Raw genomic sequence first — 25,830 nt, forward strand, 5'->3', positions numbered from 1 at the left:
GATCGCATGCCATTGCACTCCAGCCTGGGTGACAGAGTGAGACTGTCTCAAAAAACAAAAAACAAAACAAAAAAAGAGCCTCTGAACTTGAATATGGGCCATTATAAATTATACAGTTAGAGAAAAAAAAGAATGAAAAAGAATGAAAAAGACAAAAGACTGAAGACAGCCTACAAGACTTATGGGACACCATTAAGTGAACAAATATTTTTATTCTGGAAGTTTCAGAAAGAGAAGATGTTGTAAAGGGTGTAAAAAAGCCTATTTAATGACGTAATAGCTAGACACTTCCCAAGTCTGAGGGGATATATGGACATTCAAATCCAGGAAGCTCAAAAGTCCCCAAACAGATTCAACCCAAAAAATCCTCTCCAAAGTACACTATAGTCAAATTATCAAAAATCAAAGGCAAAGAGAGAATTTTAAAAACAGTAAGAGAAAAGCATAGAGCTACTTATAAGGGAATCCCTATTAGAGGAACAGCAGATTTCTCAGGAGAAACCTTATAGGCCAGAAGAAAATTAGATGACATATTCAAAGAATGGCAAAAAATTGTCAGTCAAGAATAGCATATCCAACAAAACTACCCTTCAGAAATGAGGGAGAAATAAAGTCTTTCCCAGACAACCAAAAACTGAGAAAATTTAACAGCACTAGACTGGCTTCACAAGAAATGCTCAAGGGAGCCCTACACCTGGAAGCAAAAAGATCATCATCATCATTACGAAAAAACATGAGAGTATAAAACTCACTGGTGGAACAGATACACCAAAGAGAAAGAAAAGAATCAAAGCTTATCACTACAAAAAACCCACCAAACTGCAATAACAATAAATAAGAAAACAAGAACAAAGGATATACAAAACCCCAGAAAACAGTATGCTGAAGAGATATAGCACTTCCAAGTTTATTGCAGCACTGTTTACAATAACAAAGATATGGAATCAACCTGAGTGTCCATCAATGGATGAATGAATAAGGAAAATGAGATATACATACATACATATATATGTATACATACATATTCTTTTTTATGGCCAAATTTTATATAAATACTGTCATTTGCAGCAATATGGATGGAACTGGAGGACATTATGTTAAGTGAAATAAGCCAGGCACAAAAAGATAAATATCACAGTTCTGACTCATATGCAAGGGCTAAAAAAGTAAATTTCATGGAGGCAGAGAGTTAAATGTTGGTTACCAGAGGCTAGGAAGAGTGATGAGGGAGAGGAGGTGAAGAGAGGTTGGTTAATGGGTATAAAAATGCAGTTAGATAAAAACAATAATTTCTAGTTTTTGATAGCAAAGTAGGGTGACTATAGTTAATAATTCATTGTGTATTTCAAAATGGCTAGATTTGTAATGTTCCCAATGCAAAGAAATGATAAATGTTTGAGGTGATAGATATCCTAATTACCTGATCATTACACATTGTATGCATGCACCAAAATATCACCTGTTCCCCATATGTACAATATGTATCAATAAAAATTATGTAATCTTCTGCATTTTTCCTTTAGAAAATGTTCACTTCCTTTGCCTCCCTAAATATGCACATAGATTACTACAGCAAATGTATTCCCATGGCAATGTACATTCCCAAATAAATATTATTTTCTTTCAGAGAGTCTCTCTCTCTCTTATTTAGGATTATATAAATGGTGTCAGAAGTGAGATCTAAGTCAGCTCACCTTAGATAGATTATCAGCCCCTGAAATGGAGAGCAGTATCACCTGAGCCCTCTGTGCTCTTCGTTTCTATGAGTCGCCTTTTTGGTCCTGGAGAATTTCTTCTCAGATTTTCTGACTCTCTCCCTTTGGTGAGTTTTTTGGACATTATTTGGGATCTGATTTGATTGTAAGGCCACCTTAATAATGGACCTTGCATTCCCCCTGGAATGATAAAAACTTTTGTCTTTTCTGGCAAGCCCTTTCTGGTTTAAGGACAATGTTCTTCTGGTTCGAGTACTCTGGTTTTTATAGAACGTGTACTTTGTGATGCATGTCTTTTCTGGTGAATTCACTTTTGGTCTGCATGCCTAGTTTGATATTTTGGTTGATTAGCATGCCTGGCTTAACATTTTTGTGAGCACTCTAATTTTGGTTTCATTTTGGTCTGGTTATGCACATCTATAAATAATTTGAATCTTGTACTTTTTTTTCTCTTCTTGCTTGCTTTTGAACATCTTCCCAGAGCAAAAATAAACATACAAAGTGGTAGGTGTGAGATGGCCAATTAAAAGCCACTATCTAAAATACCAAACTCCTGACATTCCCTGATAGAATGCATAGATTTCTTTTCTCTCAAGAGATTAATAAGAAACAAAACGAGATTCTCAAACATTAAGGCATGCCAGTTTTTCTGGGACTCCAGCCAGCTACATGGTTTTTCCTCATGCATGTTTTTAAACCAATGGCCGTCTTAGGCATTATTTGAACTCCCCAAGCTTGTTTTTTTTTTTTTTTTTTTTGTACCAAATATAGGGTTAAAACAAAATGCTGGTATGTAGAGGCTCTCAACTTCTCTTTTCTTCCTTTTTTTTCCCCTCTCTGCTTCTCTGAATCTGCTGACTTTTTCACTTGTATTAAAATAATCTAATTTTGCTAGTTTCCAAAGCTACTTACAAGTTTTTTAAAGGGCATTTCAGCCAAGATAACAAAAAAAGAGAGGGCTTTCAAATTACAGTAGTTCCATGACAGCCAACAAGCTATCCAGTACACCTAAGAGTCATCCCTTTTGGAAATGTTAATTTAGTTTTGATTGACTAGCAATTGCTTAGGGTGATTTAACAATTGCTTTAGTTAATTAAAAGCTAGACGGTCTAAGAAGGAAAGAACTAGGTTAAGGTTTACAAAAGTTAGGCTCTCAGATCAAACAGGTCAAAATCTTGAGCTCAGGGGAATAACAGAAGGTATCTTTGACATAAAAATTTTGCTTTTTCTGCTGTATGTGAGCCAGGAAAAGCTGAGGGGAAAAAAAAAACCCTTTAAATACCTTTTTCTAAAATGCTTTCCTGCCTGCATTGACTAATCAAGTAAATCAGACAAACAAATAAAAAGATAAATTTATTGCCGGAATTCAAGGCCACGGGGATATTTTGTTTTTCTACACAATTTAGTCGGTGCTATCTAAAATGAAAATGTTTGAATATTTAACCCCTGTACTAATTTAAAACTTGAAGGATATAAAGAGGTTTCTAAAAATCAAACTGCTGTGGAAACTGCTTTACCCAAAGCTTTGGTCCACAGCCTTCATAAGATCACCTATCAGGGCAAATAAAATTTAGCCATGTGAACAGGTCCCATTTTGTCAGAAATATAATTTGGATTCAACTGTCCTTTTATAAACTGGTAAGTTTAAATTACTATGTTTTGCTGTCTCATGATTAACATTTCAAAATGAAAGCTAAAGAATCTGCTTTGATGTATTCATGTTGTCTGTATGTTTTTATGTTGCATGTATGTATTTTTCTACCAAAATATATCAAAGAGCTAATTAATTAATTAATTGACTTAAAGGGAAAAATTAAGCACTTCAATCAAGTATGTTATCAAAAACATAATAGCCACCTCAAAGTTTTTAAGTTCACCTGACTTGGGTAAATGTTTGATAAGTAAACTGATTTTAAAATTGTTGATAAAATAAAAATAGAAATGTCTTAAGAACTGTCAGCAAAGATTTGTGCCTGAGTTTACTGGTCAGGCAGTTTTATATTTATCTTTGCTAGATATTTTAAGGAGTCAGTGTTTGACATGAATGTCATAGAACTATGAATCCATCCTAAAAAGAGAATGATCTTTGTTTATGTAATTCCTTGATAAGTAATACTAATTTAATATTGTTGATTTAATGAAAGCAGCTGTATTTTCTGAGTTATTGGCAAGATACTGAAGTATTTAACTTTATGGTTCTTAGTTGGGTGAGGAACGCTTAATAGTCACAGCCTGTAAAAATGGCTAACAAGGAATTAGACTGAAATAATTACTAGCCTTGTCTAATATCTTAGTTTTCATAAGTAATATAGTTATAATTGTTAAAAATAAACAAATTAGGTGAATGTAAATGGTATAATCATATATAAATGAATTCTTCTTAGTTTCAAAAAATCTTTTTGATAACTTAAAATTTTAAAGTTATGTTAAATTAAGTAACATACTCATTAAGTATCTGGGTCATTTTAAAATAAGATAAAATATTGAAACAAATTGCTGAACACAAATATAAGTTTGTTCTTGGCTTCTTAAATTTTATAGAAAAACAAATATATTTGGGTTCATTAATACACATTAAAATTATGAGGAAACATGTTTCCAAAATTATAAAATCATTCTTATATATAAAATACTGATATGGAACAGTTCAAAATTTCTTGCTTCCTACACTTTCATTAGAAATTAATGTTACTAAGAGTTTGAATTTTAATTAATATATATAATTCTGTATACAAAGCATACCAATAAAAGTAAAATGTGTTTTGGGAGGAGGTTATAAGAAAGGGATAAAAATATGTTCTTTGTTGAGAAAAAGAAAAATTTGTCTAATTTAGAGGTTATTTAAAGATTGTTTCAAAATACAAATTTAGAAAGGAAATAGAAACAAGACAGAAAGGAACCAGTAAGTAGGAAACAGAGATGTGAAGAAAGTTTTAAGTGTGAAGATGTATTTTTGGCATGGAATGTTAGAAGTGAATAATTTTTCAAAATAATAAGGGAACAAGGAAAGTAAATTTTTATCCTAAGGTGACTTGTTATTTTAAAAAGTGAATGTATAGGACAAAACTAATGGCTTAAGCATGCCATCAAAGGTCTGTGCAGATTGTGAAAGGTTTTTGAGGGATGAATTTTATAAAAGGAGTTTTGTATGTGCAATCAAGTTTGCTGTAAATAAAAGGGAATTATGTATATCTTTCTAAGGATTAAGTTTTGATTATATACATAACTTAGTTTATAAGTTAAAACTTAATTTACAACTAAGATATAAAACTAAGATTTTGGTTCCTTATATTAGAACAACAGAGTTTTATTGAAGTACTAATCTGCTCTTAGTAAAATTTGTGAAAGTCTTTGATTTTTAATTCTGTAAAATTTCAGCCATCTTCTAAACTGCAGCTTCTTTTTTTTTTTTTTTTGAGACAGAGTCTTGCTCTGTCACCAGGCTGGAGTGCCGGCGCGATCTTGGCTCACTGCAACCTCTGCCTTCCAGGTTCAAACGATTCTTCTGCCTCAGCCTCCTGAGTAGCTGGGACTGCAGGTGTACGCCACCATGCCAAGCTAATTTTTGTATTTTTAATGGAGATGGGGTTTCACCATGTAGGCCATGATGGTCTCGATCTCTTCACCCTGTGATCCCCTGGCTTCGGCCTCCCAAAGTGCTGGGATTACAGGCGTGAGCCACCATGCCCAGCCTCTGTTTTACAGTCTATTTACTTTCCCTAGTTTCAAATTAAAAGTGCTATGTTCTTCATTTAGGATGGTAATTTCATTTCTTGAGGTAAAGTTTTCCTCTTGAAGCTTTTCAGATTCATATCTCAGAAGTACAATTTTTGCTGTATCTTGCAGCACAGGATTTGAGGTCATACAGCACTGCCTTCTGCTCTTCCTGTCCCTCCTTGAGAGGATACATCTTTTTGCTTGGCTAGGTTGATAACTCGCTCCTTCAACTTTTTCGTCAGCTCCTGAAACTTTTTTCTCTACTTCAAGCTCTGCTGTTATGACCTGATGCTCAAATGTTTGTCTTGAAGCCCTAGAAGAGCAATGTTCCCCCTCCAGTATATCTTGATTCTGCAATCTTGGTTTTTCTTGATATGTTTGAATTGTTCCGTCTAACCAGGCAATTTCACGTTTTCACTTTTTTTAAGAGCCATGTATTCCTCTGCTCAAGGTACTAGTTTTCTTGTTTACTTCTTCTATGATATGATGTAAACTCATACCATTGGACCCACTCTTCTTGTGTCTGATTAAATTCAAGTAGTTTTTCATCAGGTTAGACTTCCAGGTTATTTAAACGGGCTTCCAATAAGAAGCAATTATATTGCAGGAAGCTTTTTCTTTCTTTCCGCCTTTTGGTAATTGGCCTAAGATGAAGATTTTTGTAAGTTCCTGTGTTTCACATTGTCTTTATTATGTTTTTTGATTATTTAGGAAAACTGAGCTTTGGAAAGGTTAAGGATTTTTGTTGGTTTGTTTTATATCCATGGAACTTTCTGTATTGTTTTTGAAGTCTTTCTGTAATCCAATTTTGATCAAGTGTTTTCAGTCTCTTGACAGTTTTTGAAAGTTTTCCCTAGGATCAAGTTCTAAGTCTAATCTTTCTGACCTAAAACTAATTTTGTGATTTTTCCAGTTGGACCCTGGAGAGCCTCAAAGACTGTATCTCTCATCTTATAGAGATATTAAATGATTAGGTTTATTTAGTAAATTGTATGGGAAGCATTGTCAAACGTTAAGTGATGCTAGATCTTTTTTCAGTTACATTTATGAGTATGTTATTGATATGAATGTTCCAAGATCATATAAAACTCTTAGAAATCTAATATATCATTCAGAATTCTTATCATGTTGTATGCCACAAAGTAACCAAATTTCCTTGTCAATTTCTGGTTATCATGAACTTTCATCAAATTTTATTTATTTATTTATTTTTGCTTTGCACTCTATTTTTCTGATTTCATCAGATTTTAAGCCATGGTTGTTTTCTATCTTTTTGTCATCCACGGTTACTGGTTTGAGTTCTTTTCTAAAGACATACTCAATCAGATTCATGGAAAAGACTCTAAGAAGTAGTCTTAAATATAAGTTTCTAATAACTTTAAGATCAAAGTTATTAGATAATAAAATAAATAAAAATTATGTACTAAATACAAATTTTCAGAACTCTAATGAAAAAACTAATAAATTTATGAAACTAATAATCAAGCTCAAGCAGGACAAGAATTAATTACATGAAATTAAATGAACTGATAAAAAGAATTTTATAGCCTATTTATTTGAAACATTGCTGGTTCGTTTCCTCAATGTTTTGTTTTCCAGATTGAAGAAAACTTTTTGTCTTAAGCCATCTATAGTTTACAGCCACTTGGTAAAGTAAACATTTGTGAACAAAAATGAAAGCATTTACTTTTTCTTCCAACCTGATCCCTCCAAAATGGGAAAACTATTCATGACAATATGATTGTTTACTTAAGTTTGATAAGAATCTGTTCTCTTTATTATGGGATACAAGTGGAAACATTGGTTTTATCACCAAAGTTTTGACTAAAGTGTCATATTTAAATTGTCTATAGGTACTACAGATAAAGTCTGAAGTCAGCTTTGGTTTGGCTTCCTACCCTCAAGAAGTTTTTAAGTTTGAGATTACCATATGGTCAAATCACTATTCTTGCTGGCAAAATTTGATAAAACTAAACATATTTTACAAACAAATTAGTCTTACTGTGATTATCTTTGGTAAAAATAAGGATGACTATAGAGAGAAAACGTTATGTTTCTAAAGAAAAAAACTATAATACACCTATTATTAGGTTGTGCCCTGTGCATTGTTTTCAAGTTCTTCTCTTCTATCTGTAGATCTGATCAGAACCTGAATTCTCCTAATTTTCTTCAATATTTGGCTGCAACTCTCCAACTAAGAGCAAAAACTGCTCTGTGCTTGCCGCCTTAGAAGCTGAAGCTAGACAACTTGATATAAATTTCAAGAGACAAGTCTCATACCCGAAAAAAGAAGGACAAGTCTTGTGCCACACAGAAAGCTCACCAATCCACCTGATACCATAGCAGAGAATTCAAACTGCAAGCCAAGAGAGGTTGATGGCTTCATGCTATAGGCAGTGTTTCCCAAGACACTCCATCAAAATGAGACTCTTGCCCCTCTTAATTTTTCCTTTCTTATGCTTACCTTTTTCTTTGGCAAGATAATGATGTAATTCAGATTTCACAATCAGCAGCTTCTGCTCTTAACTTAAAAGAACATGACCTCTTAGGTATCCATTGTTTAAATAAAAAAAAGTCTACGCTTCCACTAATACTACATGTTATACTTGGGTAAATTCCTCTGGGAAAGTTGAGGCCCATATCCACAGAATTTTTTAAATGGGTCACACAGTAACAACAGATGTCATCTAATTCTCAATGGTCATTTGCTTTATTCAATTGTTTGTCTTTAAGACTGGATTCATGGCTCAAAACCATTATACAAACTTGGATTTATCATATTACTATTAATTTTATTTTATATTTTTGTTTTTAAAACTTGTACCTGTTGCTTGTTAAATTTCTGCAGAAGTACAACTCCTAACAGAATAATGCTGGCCCAGTGCTTTGAGATTGTGGCCAAAATACTATGGAATAGACAAAACTGAACATAGCAATAAATTCCAGGTAGACTTAGCCTGAGAGCCATTTCCTCCAAGCCTCCCTTGTTGCTCAAATGTGGCTAGAACGCTTTTGACACAGATTCCTACTCACCAATCACTTCTTCTGATATGGGACCAGAGCAACAATCTGGGACACATCCTGGCACCAGGGGACAATGAAAATCTAACTACAGGATGATTGAACGGTGATACTTTCAGAAAAAGATCCTGATCAAAAGGCGGGAAATGTGAAAGTTATCAGAATCAAAATAGAGTCACTTGTGTTAACAAGAAAAAAACAAAACCAAAAACAGCTGAAAAACAGTGCTTGGGAAGGCCATAAAGGGAGGATTCTCACACACAAGTTCTTGATAACAAAACTACCACAAAAGATTCTGCAAAAACTACAACTTCACACAAAGGCCATCACAACCTTACACAGAAAACACTTCTTTGAGGACATCTGCCCAGCAATTGCCTGTCCAAACTTGGACTGACACCACCTTTGTTACTTATCCTTGTAGCCAAGGATAATTATCTCAAAACTATTATGTAATCCTCCTCATTTTTTTCTTACAAGACCTTTGTCTTCCTTTACCTCCCTGAATACACACATAGTTTACAATGGCACCCATATTCCTATTGCAATGCCCATTTCTGAATAAATATCATTTTCTGTTAGAGAATTTCCCTCTCTGTTATTTAGAATGACACAATTGCTAGGATCAAATATTCTTTTAAATCAAGAGATAGCACTCTTGATTTAAAAGAGTGACATAGGGTTATATTTTTAAAGAAGTCAAATATGCTTCTAGTGCTTTTGGGCATTGGCTCCTAACTGTTCTCTACCCACTTCCTTCCTAAACTGCTTAGAATCCTCAGCTCATTACCACTTATACTCTGCTAATGCTTTGCTCTCTGCCTTTCTGAACCACATATTTGCTAAAATTCCATCACTGTGTGAACCAAATTACTGACCTTCTCTGTGTCCTGCTGGAATTCCACAACATTCAGTATAGCGCCTACAAGAGTGTCTGGCACCTAAGGCCACCCAATAAACATTTGCTAAAGGAATGAAAAAAAATGAAAATGATTGATTCGTCGAAATAAATTTCTAGTCACTAATGTCAAATGGGCTCTCAATTCATTAATATCAAAGAAATGCTTGGTAATCCTGTTGTGTTTCCTTAGCACATTGCCTGCTAGATTTCACAACAGTTCAGGCTTCTACTCTCTTGAAACCCTGAAATCTCAACAGATGACTTTGCCTCTGGAAGTCATCTTACAGGAACTCATTGACTTCCCACCATTAAATATACAAACCCATCCTCCTATCCTATCAATGTTCCTTCTGTCTTAACCCACACGAGACTCTTTTGGTCTCATGCCAGTCTCTCCACCAGGGCTGGAGAACCCAGTCCTACCACATTCAGATAGACTTTCCTCTCTCTTATACTTGTATATTCTCCTTTTCACAAACAAGTAGACCTTTCCTGTGAGTTAAAACATGCTTAAGTGTCTTCACTTTATAGCTCTTTGTAAAGTTCTCAATTTCCTCCGTGTTTCTATATTCAATGATTATTTTCCAGTCTCTCTCTTCCTTATCTTCTCAGCCACATTTGGCACTCCCTGCCTTCTGAAATACTGTTTTCTCTGGCTTTTGGAACACCACATTCTACTGATTTTCCTCGTATCTCTCTAATGGCTTCTTCTACGTCTTTCTGCTCTTTCATCTTTCTCTACTAAGACTTTAAATTTCCTCGGTGTTCAGCTATAGAGTCTCTTCTCCTCTCAATTTTGTTTTCTTTCTCTATCTCATCTCCACTCACAAATTCAAGTCCTATTTATATTAAAAAGGCTCATAAATTTGTATTTCCAGCTCAGATATTTCCTCTGAACACCAGACCTATATATTTAATTGCTCACTGAAATTTTCTACTTGGATATGTTAAGGCACTTTGAACTCAGCATGTCTAAAATTACACTCATGCCCTATCTTTACAGAACTCTTCTTTTCTCAGTGAATGCCACCACTGTCTACCCAGCTGTACCAGTTGAAAACCCAGAAGTCATCTTCAACAGCTCACCCCCTGTTGGCTCCCATATCCATTCCAACATGAAGTCCTGTTGATTTTCATCACAAGTTCTTCTCAAATACACCTCTTTCTCTCTGTCCCCTTTTTTACTCCAGTGTCACCATCAACTCTTGTTTGGACCACTGCAGCCTCCCACTCTGGACTCCATAGATGCCTTGTTTTTTTTTTTTTTTTTTGAACTCCATAGATTGCTTTTCTCCAATGTGTTTTCCACATTGCAGCCAGAAAAATGTTTTAAAAAATAAACACAAATATAATTATGTCAACACACTCTCCTCCCTCCTCAAAAACCCCAACTCTTCAAGGTTCCCCATTGCTCTTAGGATAAAATCAAAACCCCTAACCTGCTCTACAAAGCCCTACTTTCCAGGCTCATCTGCACTCCAGCTATCCTGGTCTTCTTTTGGATGCCATGCTTCTCCCTGCTTCATCCTGCTATTTCCTCTTTTTGAACATCCCTTTCTTTTCTCCCCAATTCTTTCCTGTTCTCATACATACTTGGTTACCTATGACCAATCTTACAGATCTCAATTCAAGAATCTCTTGCTGGCCAGGTGCAGTGGCTCACGCCTGTAATCCCAGCACTTATGGAGGCCGAGGCGGGTGGATCATGAGGTCAGGAGATCTAGACCACCCTGGAGAAGACTTTCCTCACCTCACCGACCACATCTACACACAGCACCATGCACTTATTCTCCAAAGTACTTCACAGTTTTAACTTTATTTCTCTGACTATTCTATTCTTGTCTAGTTCTACTATAAGCTCTATGATAGCAGGAACTGTGCCATCTTTTGCCCACCAATGTATCCCCAGCACCTCATATAGAGTCTGGCACATTGAATTTACAAGAAAAAAACAACCCCATCAAAAAGTGGGCAAAGGATATGAACAGATACTTCTCAAAAGAAGACATTTATGCAGCCAAAAGACACATGAAAAAGTGCTCATCATCACTGGCCACTGGAGAAATGCAAATGAAACCACAATGAGATACCATCTCACACCAGTTAGAATGGCGATCATTAAAAAGTCAGGAAACAACAGGTGCTGGAGAGGATGTGGAGAAATAGGAACACTTTTACACTGTTGGTGGGATTGTAAACTAGTTCAACCATTGTGGAAGTCAGTGTGGCGATTCCTCAGGGATCTAGAACTAGAAATACCATTTGACCCAGCCATCCCATTACTGGGTATATACCCAAAGGATTATAAATCATGCAGCTATAAAGACACACACACACATATGTTTATTGTGGCACTATTCACAATAGCAAAGACTTGGAACCAACCCAAATGTCCAACAACAATAGACTGGATTAAGAAAAGGCACATATACACCGTGGAATACTATGCAGCCATAAAAATGATGAGTTCATGTCCTCTGTAGGGACATGGATGAAGCTGGAAACCATCATTCTCAGCAAACTATCACAAGGACAAAAAACCAAACACCACATGTTCTCACTCATAGGTGGGAATTGAACAATGAGAACACATGGACACAGGAAGGGGAACATCACACACCGGGGCCTGTTGTGGGGTGAGGGGAGGGGGTAGGGATAGCATTTGGAGATATACCTAATGTTAAATGACAAGTTACTGGGCACAGCACACCAACATGGCACATGTATACATATGTAACAAACCTGCACGTTGTGCACATGTACCCTAAAACTTAAAGTATAATAAAAAAAATTTAAAAAAAAAAGAACTTGGATAGAGCATAAACCTGAAGACAAGCTGCACACCTCCTCCTTTGAAGCTGGTTGAATGGACAAAGGTACAAATAAGCCTAATGATGGAGTGGAAGGCCTGGGCTATCACCTTCATCAGTGTTTTTGGTTTTGGTTTTTCATCCTATGGGAAAAAGTCAGTACTTTTATTGATGGGGCAGTTGTTCTTCTGGATAGCTGAAGCTGCAGAAGTGTGGCTTCAGGTTTTGAGAACCTAAGTGATAGTTTTCTCTGTGTTGAGCAGGTATTTTCAATGAATAAAAAAGTACACAGAGAAGAGGAACAGCACACATTTTCCTTGGTGTGACCTTTGTCAATCTGGTGTCATTTTCAGATTTAGTGTGTGGGCTCAGCAACTCTACACACTCTGCTCAGACCATTAGCAGAAGTTTTACATTTTAATGGAGTCCAGATTATGCACTTTTTCTTTTGTGGATTATACCTTTGGTGCTATATCTAAAAAGCCACTGTCATTAATACAATTTGGAGGTTCTGTCCCATCTCATCTCATGTTGAAATGTGACCTCCCCTGTTGCAGATGTGGCCTATGAGAGGTGTTTGGGTCATGGAGGCAGATCCTTCATGAATGGCTTGGTTCTGTCCTTGTGGTAATAAGTGAGTTCCCATTTTATGTGTTCATCTGTGAACAAGGAAACTTTTATTTATTCCTTCTTAATCTATATGCTTTTTATTTTCTTGTCTTATTGCATTAGCTTGGGCTTCTATGTATAATGCTGAAAAGCAATGGTGAAAGGAGACATCCTTGCCTTATTTCTTTTCTTAGCAGAAAAGCAGGAAAACTTCAAGTTTCTCATCATTAAGTATGATGTTAGCTGTAGGCTTTTTACATATGTTGTTGATGATTTTCACATCTGCACTTATAAAGATATTGGTCTGCAGTTTTCTTTTTTTGTAATGTCTTTGTCTAGTGTTGGTATATAGAGAATGGTTCATAGAATGAGTTAGAAAATATTCCCTCTGCTTCTATCTTCTGATAGAGAATTGGTATGATTTCTTCCTTAAATGTTTGGTAAAATTCACCAGTGAACCTAGAGCTTTCTGTTTTGGGAGATTATTAGTTATTGATTCAATTTATTTAATAATATATACCTATTCAGATAGTTTGTTTCTTCTTGTGTGAGTTTTGGCTGTGTCTTTCAAAGAATTGGTCCATTTCATATCAAATTCATGGGCATAGCGTTGTTAATAATATTTCTTTATTATCCCTTTAATGTCCATGAGATCTGTAGTGATTTCCCATCTTCTATTTCTGATAATAATTTGTGTTTCTCTATTTTTTCCTTGGTTAGCCTGGCTAGAGGCTCATTGATTTTATGGATCTTTTCAAAGATCCAGCTTTTGGTTTTGTTAGTTTTCTGTTTTGATTTCCTATTTATAATTTCATTGATTTCTGCTTTAATTTTTATTAGTTTTTTTTCTTTGGCTTACTTTGGACTTAATTTGGTCTTCTTTTTCTAGTTTTCTACAGTGGAGGCTTTTATTTGTTTTAATTTTTCTTTTGTTCTAATATATGAATTCAATGTATATACAAATATATCCATTCAATTGTATAAATTTCCCCATTATCACTGCTTTTGGTGCATCTCACAAATTTTGTTAAATTTTCATTTTCATTTAGTTCAAAATATTTTAACATTTCTCTTGAGGTTTTTTATTTGACCCAAGTGTTATTTAGAAATGTGCTGTTTAATCACCAGGTATTTGAGGATTTTCTGTCTTTCTGTTATTGAATACTAGTTTAATTTGACTGTGTTCTGAGAGCAGACACTGTATGATTTATATTCTTTTAAACTTGTTAAGGTATGTTTTATGACCCAGAATGTAGTCTTGGTGAATATTCCATGTGAGCTTGAGAAGAATGTGTATTCTGTTGTTGTTGGATAAAGCAGTCTATAGATGCCAGTTGTATCCAGTTGACTGGTGGTGTTTGGTGGTATTATTGAGTTCAACTACAACCTTACTGATTTTCTTCTGGTTGGATCTGTCCATTTCTGATAGAGGAGTGTTGAAGTCTCCAGCTATAATAGTGAATTCACTTATTTCTCCTTGCTATTCTACTAGTTTTTGCCTTACACGTGTTTTGATGCTTAGTTGTTAGGCACATACACGTTAAGAATTATTATGTCCTCTTGGAGAATTAACCTCTTTATCATTATGTAATGCTTTACAAAATCTCTGATAACTTTCCTTCCTCTAAATTCTGCTCTGTCTGAAATTAATATAGCAACTCCTGCTTTCTTTTGATTATCGTTAGCGTGGTAGAGCTTTCTCTATTTACTTTTAATCTATATGTGTCTTTATACTTAAAAGTGGGTTTCTTGTAGACAACATATAGTGGGGTCTTGATTTTTGATCCACTCTGACAATCTCTGTCATTTGATAGGTGTGCTTAGATCACTGAAATTTAAAGTGATTATTGATATACTTGGATTAATATATACCATATTTGTTACTGTTTCCTATTTGTTGCTTTTGTTCTTTGTTCCTATTTTTGTCTTGCATACTTTTTCTGCCTTTTGTAGTTTTATTTGAGCATTATGAGTCTTTTTCTCTCCTTTATGAGCATACCACATATACTTCTTTTCTCACTTTTTAAATTGGTTGTCCTTAAATTTGCAATAAACATTTGCAACTATTTCAAGTCCACTTTCAAATAACACTCTACTGCTTCATGGGTAGTGCAAGTACCTTGTAATAACAAAACGTTCCTAATTCTTCCTTTCTGTTCTTTGTATCATTGCTCTCATTTATTTCACTTACACATAAACATGTATACAGAATCATAAGTATATATAATTAAATATACTGTTGCTATTATTTTGAACATACTCATCTGTTAGATCAATTAAGAATAAGAAAAATTTCTTTATTTTATCTTCACTTATTCATTCTCTCATGCTCTTCCTTTCTTTACATAGATTTGAGTTTCTGAACTATGTCATTTTTCTTTTCTTTTCTTTTTTTTGAGACAGAGTCTTGCTCTATCACCCAGGCTGGAGTGCAGTGGCATGATCTTGGCTCACTGCAACCTCCGCCTCCTGGGTTCAAGCAATTCTCCTGCCTCAGCCTCCTGAGTAGCTGGAACTACAGGCGTGTGCCACCATACCCGGCCAATTTTTTGGATTTTTAGTAGAGATGGGGTTTCACCATGTTGGCCAAGCTGGTCTCAAACTCCTGACCTCAAGCAATCCACCTGCCTTGGCCTCCCAAAGTGCTGGGATTACAGGCGTGAGCCACCACGCCTGGCCCTATGTCATTTTTTCTTCTTTAAAGAAGTTCTTTTAACATTTCTTGCCAGGCAGGTCTGCTGGCAACAAATTCCCCCAATTTTTGTTGACCTCAGAAAGTCTCTATTTCTCCTTCATTTTTGAAGGATAATTTTGTCGAGTACAGAATTCTAGGTTGGTGCTTTATTCCCCTCTTTCAACACTTTAAATATTTTACTCCATTTTCTTCCTGCATGCAAAGTTTCTGAAAAGAAAGTAAAAATGATTTTGATCTTCGCTCTACTACAGGTAAGGCATTTTTAAAATCTGGCTTCTTTCAAGATTTGTTTCTCTATTTTTGATTTTCTGAAGTTTGAATATAAAGGCCTTTTGTTTTGGGGCGTTTATCTTGCTTGATATTTTCTGAGATTCCTGGATCTGTGGTTTGGTGTTGTTCATTAATCTAGGGGAAATTCTCAGTTAATGTTGCTTCAAATATTGCTTCTGTTCATTACTCTCTTTCTTTTCCTTCTGGTATTCCCATTATGCATATGTTACATCTTTTGTAGCTGTCCTATGTTTCTCAGATATTCAGTTCTGTTTTTTCAGTCTTTCCCTTTGTTTTTCAGCCTTGAAAGTTTCTATTGTCATATACTCAAGCTCAGAGATTCTCTCCCCAGCCATGTGCAGTCTATTAAATGTACCCATCAAAGGCATTCTTCACCTCTATTACAGTGTTTTTGATCTCTAGAATTTCTTTTTGCTTCTGTGTTAGAATTTCCTTCTCTGCTTACATTATCCATTTGTTCTTGCATGTTGTCTACTTATTATCATTAAAGTCCTTGGCATATTAATCATAGTTTAAAAAAATTCCCAGCCTGGGCAACACAGCATGACTCATCTACACAAAAAATAAAATTAGCCAGGCATGGTGGTGTACATCTGTAGTCCTAGCTACTCAAGAGGCTGAGGCAAGAGGGTTGCTTGAGCTGAGGAGCTGAAGGCTGCGGTGAGCTATGATCATGCCACTGCACTTCAACCTGGGCAACACAGCAAAAGTCTGTCTCTAAAAAATAAAATAAAATGTTCCTGGTCTGATAACCCACATTCCTGCTATATATGACTGGTTCTGATGCTTAGTCTATTCAAATCATGTTTTTTGCCTTTTGACATACCTTGTAATTTTTCCTTGACAGAGGGACCTGATATACTGAATAAAAGGAACCACAGTAAACAACCTTTAGTAATGCTGTGATAAAGTATGGGGCCAGGGAATTGTTCTACAGTCCATAATTAGGTCTCAGTCTTTTGGTGAGCCTGTGGCCCTGGACTGTGAACTCTGCCAGTGTTTTTCGATACTTTTCTCCCTTTGGGTGGGACAGGATGGCTAGAGGTGGCTAGAGTTGGGTTTTCTCTTGCTCTAGGAATGTTATGCCCTGGTAAAGTAGTTTCTTCTGAGGGCAGGCCTTGTTAAGAAAGCAGAATGCTTTAGCATATTTCAAAGTGTTTTTTTTTTCTCCTCCCATGGCCAGAAGACTGAGGGGAATTTTTCCAGATATTCACTGTGAGGACCTGGCAAAGCTCCTGGAGGTAAAACTTACAGAAGTGTGGGGTCCCATGACTGGATCTCTCTGGGATTTTTAACTCTCATATTGTCCACACTGAACCTCCAGCTATTGTCACTGTTCAGTGTTTCCAGCCCTGGTACAGGCTTCCACAGATGTTTCTGCTTGTGGGTTTCTGTTTGGGTAAGTTGTGATTCTCTGATTGTCTCTCCAATCTTTGGGGTAATGGTTTGTCCTGTAACCTCACTTCTCTGACAGATCTAAGAGTGATTGTTTATTTTCAGTTGTTCAGCTTTTTACTGGTTGTTAGGATAGAGCAGCAACTTCTAAGTGCTTCATTTGCCAGTCCAGGAATCAGAAGTGCTCAGACAACTGGCACTCACTTAGTTGAAGAAGTGGTGGCCTCTGACAGCTATAGAAGGCTATCTTGAAAAGTTCAGTCATATTTGAAAGAGGGAAGGTAAGGAACTCACATTTATGCAGCGTTTGTTCTGTACAAGGTACCCTGCACTCCCTACCTCTGACAACAGTACTTCTTCTTCTTTTTTTTTTTTTTTTTGAGACGGAGTCTTGCTCTGTTGCCCAGGCAGGAGTGCAGTGGCGCTATCTTGGCCCACTGCAAGCTCCACCTCCCAGGTTCACGCCATTCTCCTGCCTCAGCCTCCCGAGTAGCTGGGACTACAGGTGGCCACCACCACGCCTGGCTAATTTTTTGTTTTTGTATTTTTAGTAGAGACAGGGTTTCACCGTGTTAGCCAGGATGGTCTCAATCTCCTGACCTCGTGATCAACCCACCTTGGCCTCCCAAAGTGCTGGGATTACAGGCGTGAGCCACCGCACCCAGCCAACAGTACTTCTAAGTGGGGTTGTCACCACCATTTTCTCGAAGGGAAAATTGAGGCTCAAAAGGGGCTCAGTAAGGCATAAAAACATCACACATTAAGTAGAAGAACTGGAATTCATGTTCTTGGCTTTAAACAAATGGGCATTTATTGAGCATATGCCATATGTCAGGCTCTGTGGCAGGCACTGAGGATACAGAGAGCAGAACATAGTACCTGAAATGCAAGATAATATTACAACACAGAGTATCACGGGCCCCCTGAGAAGGTGAACCAAACCTGTGACAAGAGAAGGGTTTCCTAGAGGGGAAGCTTGGTCCTGATGGTGCATGAGTAGAGGTCACACGGGACAGAAGCAATAGAGTTGAGGAAACTTCCATATAGAGGAAAGGGACTGTGCAAACATGACCCATTTGAGGGAACTGAGAATGGCTTTGTGTGGCTGGAGCAGTCAGTGTGTTTTGATAAGTGGCAATGAATGAGTTTGGAGAAAAATGTAGGGGTCATATTCAGATTTGAAAGTTTCTATGAATCTTCTAAGAGCTTCCAGTTTAATTCTGAAATCGATGAAGAGCCAAGAAAAGTTTTAAGCCATGGAATGCCATGATTGTGTGTGCTTTCAGGAAGATAATTTGATGGGTGAGCAGACTGAGGGAAGGAGACTGGTTAGGAGGCTGGCCCTATGGTCCCAGGGAGGAAGGCTGAGGGTATGAACCAAAGCATGGGCAGTGGAGTGGGAGAAGCAATTCCTGCACAGGAGAACTGAATAGCTTCTTGATCAAACTGATGTAGGAAGAGAGAGAAAGGAAGGAGGCTAGGAAGACGCCCTTGTGTCTGGCTTGGGCAGCTGGAGAATGGTGGTATCATTCACAGAAATAGGAAGAACAGAAGGAAGAACAGATTTTGTGGGGGAAGATGGTGAGCGTGGTTTTGGACACGTTGAATTCAAGATGCACATGGGAAATCCAACTGGTGTTACTTAGTAGTCAGACATATGCAACAGGAGCTCACCAGGAAGCTCTAAGTGAAGTCAAAACCATGGCTGTGACTGAGCCTCTCATAGGAGAACATGTGCAGTTAGGAGAGAAGGGGCCACGGTCAGTATGCTGGGGAGTGTTCACAGTTAAATAATAGACTGATGGAGAGGAGTTCAGCAAGGAAACCAAGAATGAGTGAAGTGAGAAGTAAGAGGGAGGGATCACATGGAGGCAGGTGCTGCAGCCTGTGGTTAGGAGCAGAAGCTTTGTGGCTGAGACTGGCTTGGTGCTCAACAAACCCATCTCTCCCTTCCTGGGCATATAAATAAGCTCCATTTCTCAGCCTCCTTGCATCTAGGTAGAGCCAGTGACTAGGGTTGCTACTGAATGTGAGATGAGGTAATGTGCAATTAAATGCAGGTGCATCTTCCTCAAGTTCTTCTCCTTCCCATCCATAATCCCTTTGGAGATCACATGTAAAAGGAACTCTGGAAGGAAAGCTCTCAGATTTTGAGTTTTATTAATTATACCAGCATAACCTAGCCTATCTTTCCTGTGCCTGGCTCTGGAGTCACACAGCTGGTTTGAATCCTAGCTCTACCTTTTGAATCCTGGCTTTACCTCTTGCCAACCGTGTGACCTTGAGTAAACTTCTTAATTTCTCTGTGCCTCAGATCCCTCATCAGTAAAATTGGGATAATAATAATATGGTTGTCTGAGGATAAAATGAGGTAATAAATATGAAGCACACAGACAAGTATTAAAAGCTCTAGAAATGTTGAAAGCTAATGGAAAGAATGTCAGGAATGGGGGAATGGTTCATGACAGGAGTCAGCAAACTATGGCCTGCAGGTCAAATCCACTCTGCTGCCTATTTTTATATGGCCGTTCAGCAAGAATGAATTTTACATTTTTAAATGGTAGAAATAAATGACATGAAAATTATATGGAATTTGAATTTCAATATCCACATATGATGTTTTACTGCAACAAAGCCACATTCATTGTTTACATATTGTTATGGCTGTTTTGCTCAACGATGGCAGAGTTTGAGTAGTTGCAACAGATAACATATGGGCCCACAAAGCCTAAAATATTTACACTGCCTGGTCCTTTACAGAAAAAGTGTGGTGATCCCTAGTTTACAGTGTCAAATGCAGCAAAGGTCAAGAAAGATAACTAAAAAGGGCTAACTGGAATTGGCAAAAGATTACTAGTGAGCTTGTTAATGGCTTTATTGGAGTGGGGAAAGTGGAGAATAGATTTTGGTGCCAGGCAAATCAAAGTTTGATTCCTGACTCTACAACTTGCTAGCTTTATGGTCTTGGGAAGTCAGTTAACTTTTGTGAGCTTCAATTTCCTTGGCTTCAAATTAGGGATTAACAGAGCTTACTTCTTGAGTTATTGTAAGGATCAGCAATAATGCATGTAAACCATAAAACACATTCCTGGTTTAGAGTAGGTGCTAAATAAATGCAAGTTCTTGTTTCATTTAATCTGCTGCAAACAAAATTGTCATTCCTTTATAGTAACTGCATTTTCACTTTTTAATTTTTTAAAAGAATTTTTTTTTCTGGGCTTTCCAGCAAAAACTAGAAACCTGCTAGACAAATTCTAAAAGAGCTGTAACACTATATTTTCACTTTTAATATTTTAGTTTTCTCTTCCATCTTCTGCTGGTTTACATTATATTTTAAGTCACTGCTCAAATCTCACCTCTTTAATGAGGGCATACCATTTAATATGGACCATCCTGATTAATGTGGTAATCTGTTCCTCCCCCAGCATTCCTAACCCCCTTACCTTTTCTACTTTCTTTTCTCATAGAGTTTATCACCTCTGACAATCTAGAAAACTGACTAATTTACTATGTTTATTGTTTACTTTCTGTCTTCTGCACTCTGATGTAAGCTCCTTGCCACAAGAGCCCTTGCTTCTTTTATGTAATTATATTCTAAGTGCCTAAACAGAAACTGGCACACAGTCGGTGTCCAATTAATACTTGTTGAATGATTAAATGAAAAAAGAATAGATGAGGATTAAAAAAATATCCTGCTCAGGACTGGATATGTTCCTTCCATCTTGGGACTGGGACTTGTCTTATTCATCTCTGTAAAATTCTCAACTATTATCTGTTAAAAAATAACTGTAAAATTCTCAACTATTATCTGTTAAAAAATAACCTCGGCTCCATCACCTCCATTCTCTCTTTCTGGAATTCCTTTTAGAATATGTTGAACCAATCATTCTATCCTCAATGTCTCCTAAGTTCTTTCTCATATTTGACAACTATTTAGCTCTGTGTTTTATTCTATGGCAATTTCCTCTACTCTATCATTAAGTGCCTTTTTAGCTGCATCTAGTCTACTATTCAACCGTTAATTGAATTTCTGTTTCAATTGACAATATTTTTGTGTGTGCCTACAATGCCTGTTTCTTCCCTTTTTCTTTCTTCTTTTCCATTTGTTCATGTATTTGTTTCATGGCTTCTAATCTTCCCTTTCAATATTTTGAATATCCTTATATTATGATTTCTTTTAGATTTTTCTGTTCTTTCTAGTTCTTAGGGGTGTGGAGTCTTCCATTTCTTTAACTAGCTGGCTTCCTTGTTGTGAATCATTTCTTTGTGCAGTCTGTAATTTTAGATTGTAAGTGGTTGTTTTGCATTAGCCTCTGCTGGAGTCTTATGGGTCAGCAACTGAAAAGGCTCCCAGTACATATCATTGAATGACCTGTCTTTGGAGGCTAGGATGGGAGGCAGTACATTGTGGCAGAGGCAGTACAACCTCTTTCTTTTGTAAATTGCCCAGTCTTGGGTATGCTAGAGAATGTGCCCTAAGTTCACATCCCTATTGTGAAACTATTTATGTAACCTTGGGTAAATTACTCTTCTAGTCCTTTTTTTTTTTTGTCTGTGATATACAGATAATAATTCCTACTTCCTAGAGATGTTGTGAAGAATTGCTGAGTTAGTATAAGAAACTCGGCACAACGTTTTGCATGTAATAAGTGCTTAATAGATGTTAAAAATTACTATAAACATGTGTAGCTATTATAGCACTTGCCAACATCATCTCCTTGCTTTGTGCTATAAGGAAAGAACTTTATACTCAAGAAAATAGCTCCTGAATACGTATATGAAATATACAGCCAGCCATTACACATGGACACTGGTCAGATATGTTTGCTTTATTTGTGATGAATATTAGTTAAAGATGGGAACAAAGCCTCCCCCAAGAACATGTTCACTTGGCTTTTAGCCATTGCTGAGGAGCACTGATGAGAGGCGGAAGAAAGTTTTGGACATTTTTCTTTTTTAAAAATAAAGCCTAATTAGGGGGTTGGCTCATTTGCCGACTATTTTGGTTCATTAAAATATAGCAGCAGAGAGAGTTCTTCTGCTGAGAGGAAAATGACCCAGATAAATGTCTTCAGTTTTATTCAAAGAGAAAATGTATTTAACTTCTTGGCTATGCTTTCCTCGTTCATCATTCCCTTCCACAGACTAGTGATATGGTTTGGCTCTGTGTCCCCACCCAAATCTCATCTTGTAGCTCCCATAATTCCCACGTGTTGTGGGACGGAGCCAGTGGGAGATGACTGAATCACACGGGCGGGTCTTTTCTGTGCTGTTGTGATAGTGAATGGGTCTCACAAGATCCGATGGTTTTAAAATCAGGAGTTTCCCTGCACAAGTTCTCCCTTTGCCTGCTGCCATCCATGTAAGATGTGACTTGCTCCTCCTTGTCTTCTGCCATGATTGTGAGGTCTCCCCAGTCATGTGAAACTGTGAGTTCTCCATTAAACCTCTTTCTTTTATAAATTGCCCAGTCTTGGGTATGTCTTTATCAGCAGCTTGAAAATGGACTAATACAGTTAGCGATAAAATAGCAGAGCCCTGAACCTGTAGCTGATGCTCAGTAAATATTATTAGTTTATTAGTGGGAAGGGATAGAGACACAGGCAAATTCTTGGGCAAGAGAACCTCATTTCTATCCCATGTTAACTTTTGATGATTGATAAACCTTTCTGTAATTCACTGTGTTTTGAATCTTTGGACAAGGGAGTGCCAAAAAGCCAAACTTAGTGAATGAAAGCTGTAGACTACTGTAATTTATCATGTAATATGTTATTAGTTATCTGTATATATTTCACAAAATGAGTTTTTATAATTCAAATTTTCATAAAACATTTACAAAGGTTCAACTTAAAACCATTTAAATAGAGAACTATTTTCAGATTTTAATTACCTGATCTTCATAATCTGATCCTGTATCAATGATCTCTCCAGTGTCCAATATCATCGAAGGATCAAGGTCACTTGAACCTAAGATTAGGAAAGAAAAGATAAGTGGATGGAAGTTGTCTATGTATGTTTATAAAGCAAACAGTCTCTCACTAGGTTTCCATATTTTCCTATATTACATTAAATTCACAAACATTTCTAGACTGTTCTCATCTGCCAGGTACAATGTTTTGCTGGAGATTCAAAATGCAGAGACTCTGGACACTGTCTGCATCCTTAAGAAGAAGAAAATACTGTGAGGAAGAATAATTTGTCAACAAGAGTTATTATTAAAGGTTCAGCAACCCAAGAGAGTGAGCTACTAATTCTGATTAGTAGTAGAGGTGATGGTGGAGTTAAGATTCTTCACGAGGTACTAATCTATGATCCTGAATTTTGAGGGTGAATACAGGTTGTCCAGGAGGGGGAGCAGTTTCAGGATTTGCAATAATAATGGAAGTAGAAGGAACCCCATGAGCAAAGTACAGAGTGGGAGGAGAGTAAGGGGTTTCCAGAAATAGGAAGGGCTAAGTTTGCGTACTCCCTGAAAACTCGAGTTTTTCCTCAAGCCTTCGGGTCACCTTAGTTGCTGAAGGTAAGAAAAATCGGGTTAACTTAATGTATGAATAGAGAGATTATTTCCCTTAGGTACTACAGGTTTCATTAAATCACTTACCCATTAATCCCCAAGGCTCAGACTTAAACTGGTAATTTTTACAATGGGACTTCTGAAGCACAACTGATTCATCATTCTCATTTAATAACTCTTTCCTGCTAGGAAATATATATCATCTAACTACCCAGAAAGACTGAATTCAGTGCTGCCCATAAAATATTATATATCCTGTGAAAAAACATTGTTTCACTGTAAACTTGGCCTTGGCAAATAATTCTTAGTCAGAATATCCAATAAGTAATGCATAATGAATATAAATTTGTAAAAAATGTTAAGCATCTCATACACTTCTCAGATATAGACCTGTCCCCGATGTTGCTTTCATATCTTCTTTCTAAATGAGTCGGGGTATGTCCTTACACAGTCTTCTCTCATCTCTTCTCTTTTTTCCCCCTTCTCTTCTCTTATCATTGTCCCTGCTGTCTACCAACTTGACAAAGTAATAGCCATTACCAAATTGATTAAGTTCTAAGCAGTAATGCCAGTGTTTACTGTGTTTATATCTTTACATTTTTTACAGGATGATAAAGTTTTTCAAAATGGACATACTAAACCATCAAACCATTTTGGAAAAGTAATCATAGCGTTGCCATGAAGAGTTGCAGTTGCATAAGTGTGTTCAGAACAACCCTGGGTGATGCTAGTCACGCTGTCAGCACAGCCCTTGCCAGACCACTGTTCATAAGATGGCTGCTAGAATGGAGTTGGCAAGACTACCCACCATACTATTAACAGAGATTAGAAGGTAGAGGTGGGAAACTTTAATTTACATATGTATTTTAACATTAGTGGGATTATATATAATTTTTCTACCTTTGTACTTTTGGTATTTTTTTCAAATAAAGAATTTTGTAAGGTGTATTTTGGGGCCAAAATACTCAGCCGTCTTAAAGCCCAGTTTGAAGGTCAGTTTGCACTTATGTTGTGAGGCAGTAAGTATCAGAAATAAAAAAAAATCTATATATGTATTTTTCCCATTATAAGATAATAGACATTTTAGAACTATCAGGTTGGTGCAAAAGAAATTGTGGTTTTTGCCATTACTTTCAATGTCTATTTCACAGAATCCCACTTCTCATTTTAGAAAAGAGGAAAATGAGATGCAGAGAAGTTAAAAAACTTGGCCTAGGTCATGTAGAAAGTGCCTGAGACCAAAGGCAGAGCCAGTAGCTCCTACTTCTCTTTATAACACACCATGCTGACTCCAAATTCTAAGCAAGGGCAATCGAAATGGGTTTATACAGACCCTCTTTCGCTACAGTGCTCTGCAGGAAAGGACCTGGAGGAGCATGCTGTCAAGTCTATGTGCTGAGAAAATGAGGAACAGTGAATGGTTGATGATGACGCAGGTCATAGGGTGGCTGTGGAAATGGAAGAATCAGAAGTGGAATTAAGGAGTCTCATTCAAGCTGGTAACAATCAATGCTCCCTTCTAGGTGGCCGCTATTGACAGCATCATTAAAGATAACACAAAATTTAGCTGGCTTTCTTTACTTCCACAATATGATTATTATCTGCCACTGACTGGTGGAAGTGGTGATAGCTATTGGATTCAAATGATACCTTTGCTTCACCTGTACTTAGAGTGATTCATGTGCAGTGAGTACTGTGATCTGAACATGAAATCTTTTTAAACATATAGCTGCTTTTAGTACCCGTGTCCTACTTATTTTATTTAATTACAAAGTGTTCTTTCCGTTGTTTTCAAAAACGACAATGTGAAAGGCTCTTAAACAACTCAGTTAACAGATATTACATGTTAATACTTGAAAACGGAGCAAGATAATTAGAAAACTATCATCAGCAATGGTAGAATGAAAATACCTTTGTTTAAAAGAAAGCTTAGAAGAGATTGGATTTCCTAATAAAATGTATGTTTTTTTTTTTGACGGAGTCTCCCTCTGTCGCAATAAGATGCTTTCAACAGGAATTATATTGTATCATTAGAGATGAAATTTCTTGAAACATTGTTACTCCTGGCAACAGTATTAATATATCATAGGAGGCAACAGACAAAGGATATCATTATCAGCTTGGATAATGATTGAATGGCTTTCATTTTCTTTTAGCATTGG

At 36.7% G+C, this 25,830-nt stretch overlaps 1 protein-coding gene and 1 non-coding gene across 5 annotated transcripts in view; both read right to left on the minus strand.

Moving 5' to 3' along the window:
• AK5 (adenylate kinase 5) overlaps nucleotides 1-25,830 on the minus strand; it is a 279,572-nt gene that overhangs the window by 119,560 nt on the left and 134,182 nt on the right. For all 4 annotated transcript variants that reach the window (XM_004026008.5, XM_019020048.4, XM_063703462.1 and 1 more), the window contains one exon: nucleotides 23,045-23,121. In XM_004026008.5, the coding sequence (XP_004026057.4) occupies nucleotides 23,045-23,121 (77 nt within the window). The remainder of the gene's footprint in view (nucleotides 1-23,044; nucleotides 23,122-25,830) is intronic.
• Nucleotides 20,368-20,428, minus strand: LOC115932268 (U7 small nuclear RNA). The gene has a single exon (XR_004068568.1). It is a non-coding gene; the product is annotated as a U7 small nuclear RNA (small nuclear RNA).

This window comes from Gorilla gorilla, chromosome 1, assembly GCF_029281585.2.
Source record: "Gorilla gorilla gorilla isolate KB3781 chromosome 1, NHGRI_mGorGor1-v2.1_pri, whole genome shotgun sequence".
In the NCBI taxonomy this organism is placed as follows: Eukaryota; Metazoa; Chordata; class Mammalia; order Primates; family Hominidae; genus Gorilla; species Gorilla gorilla.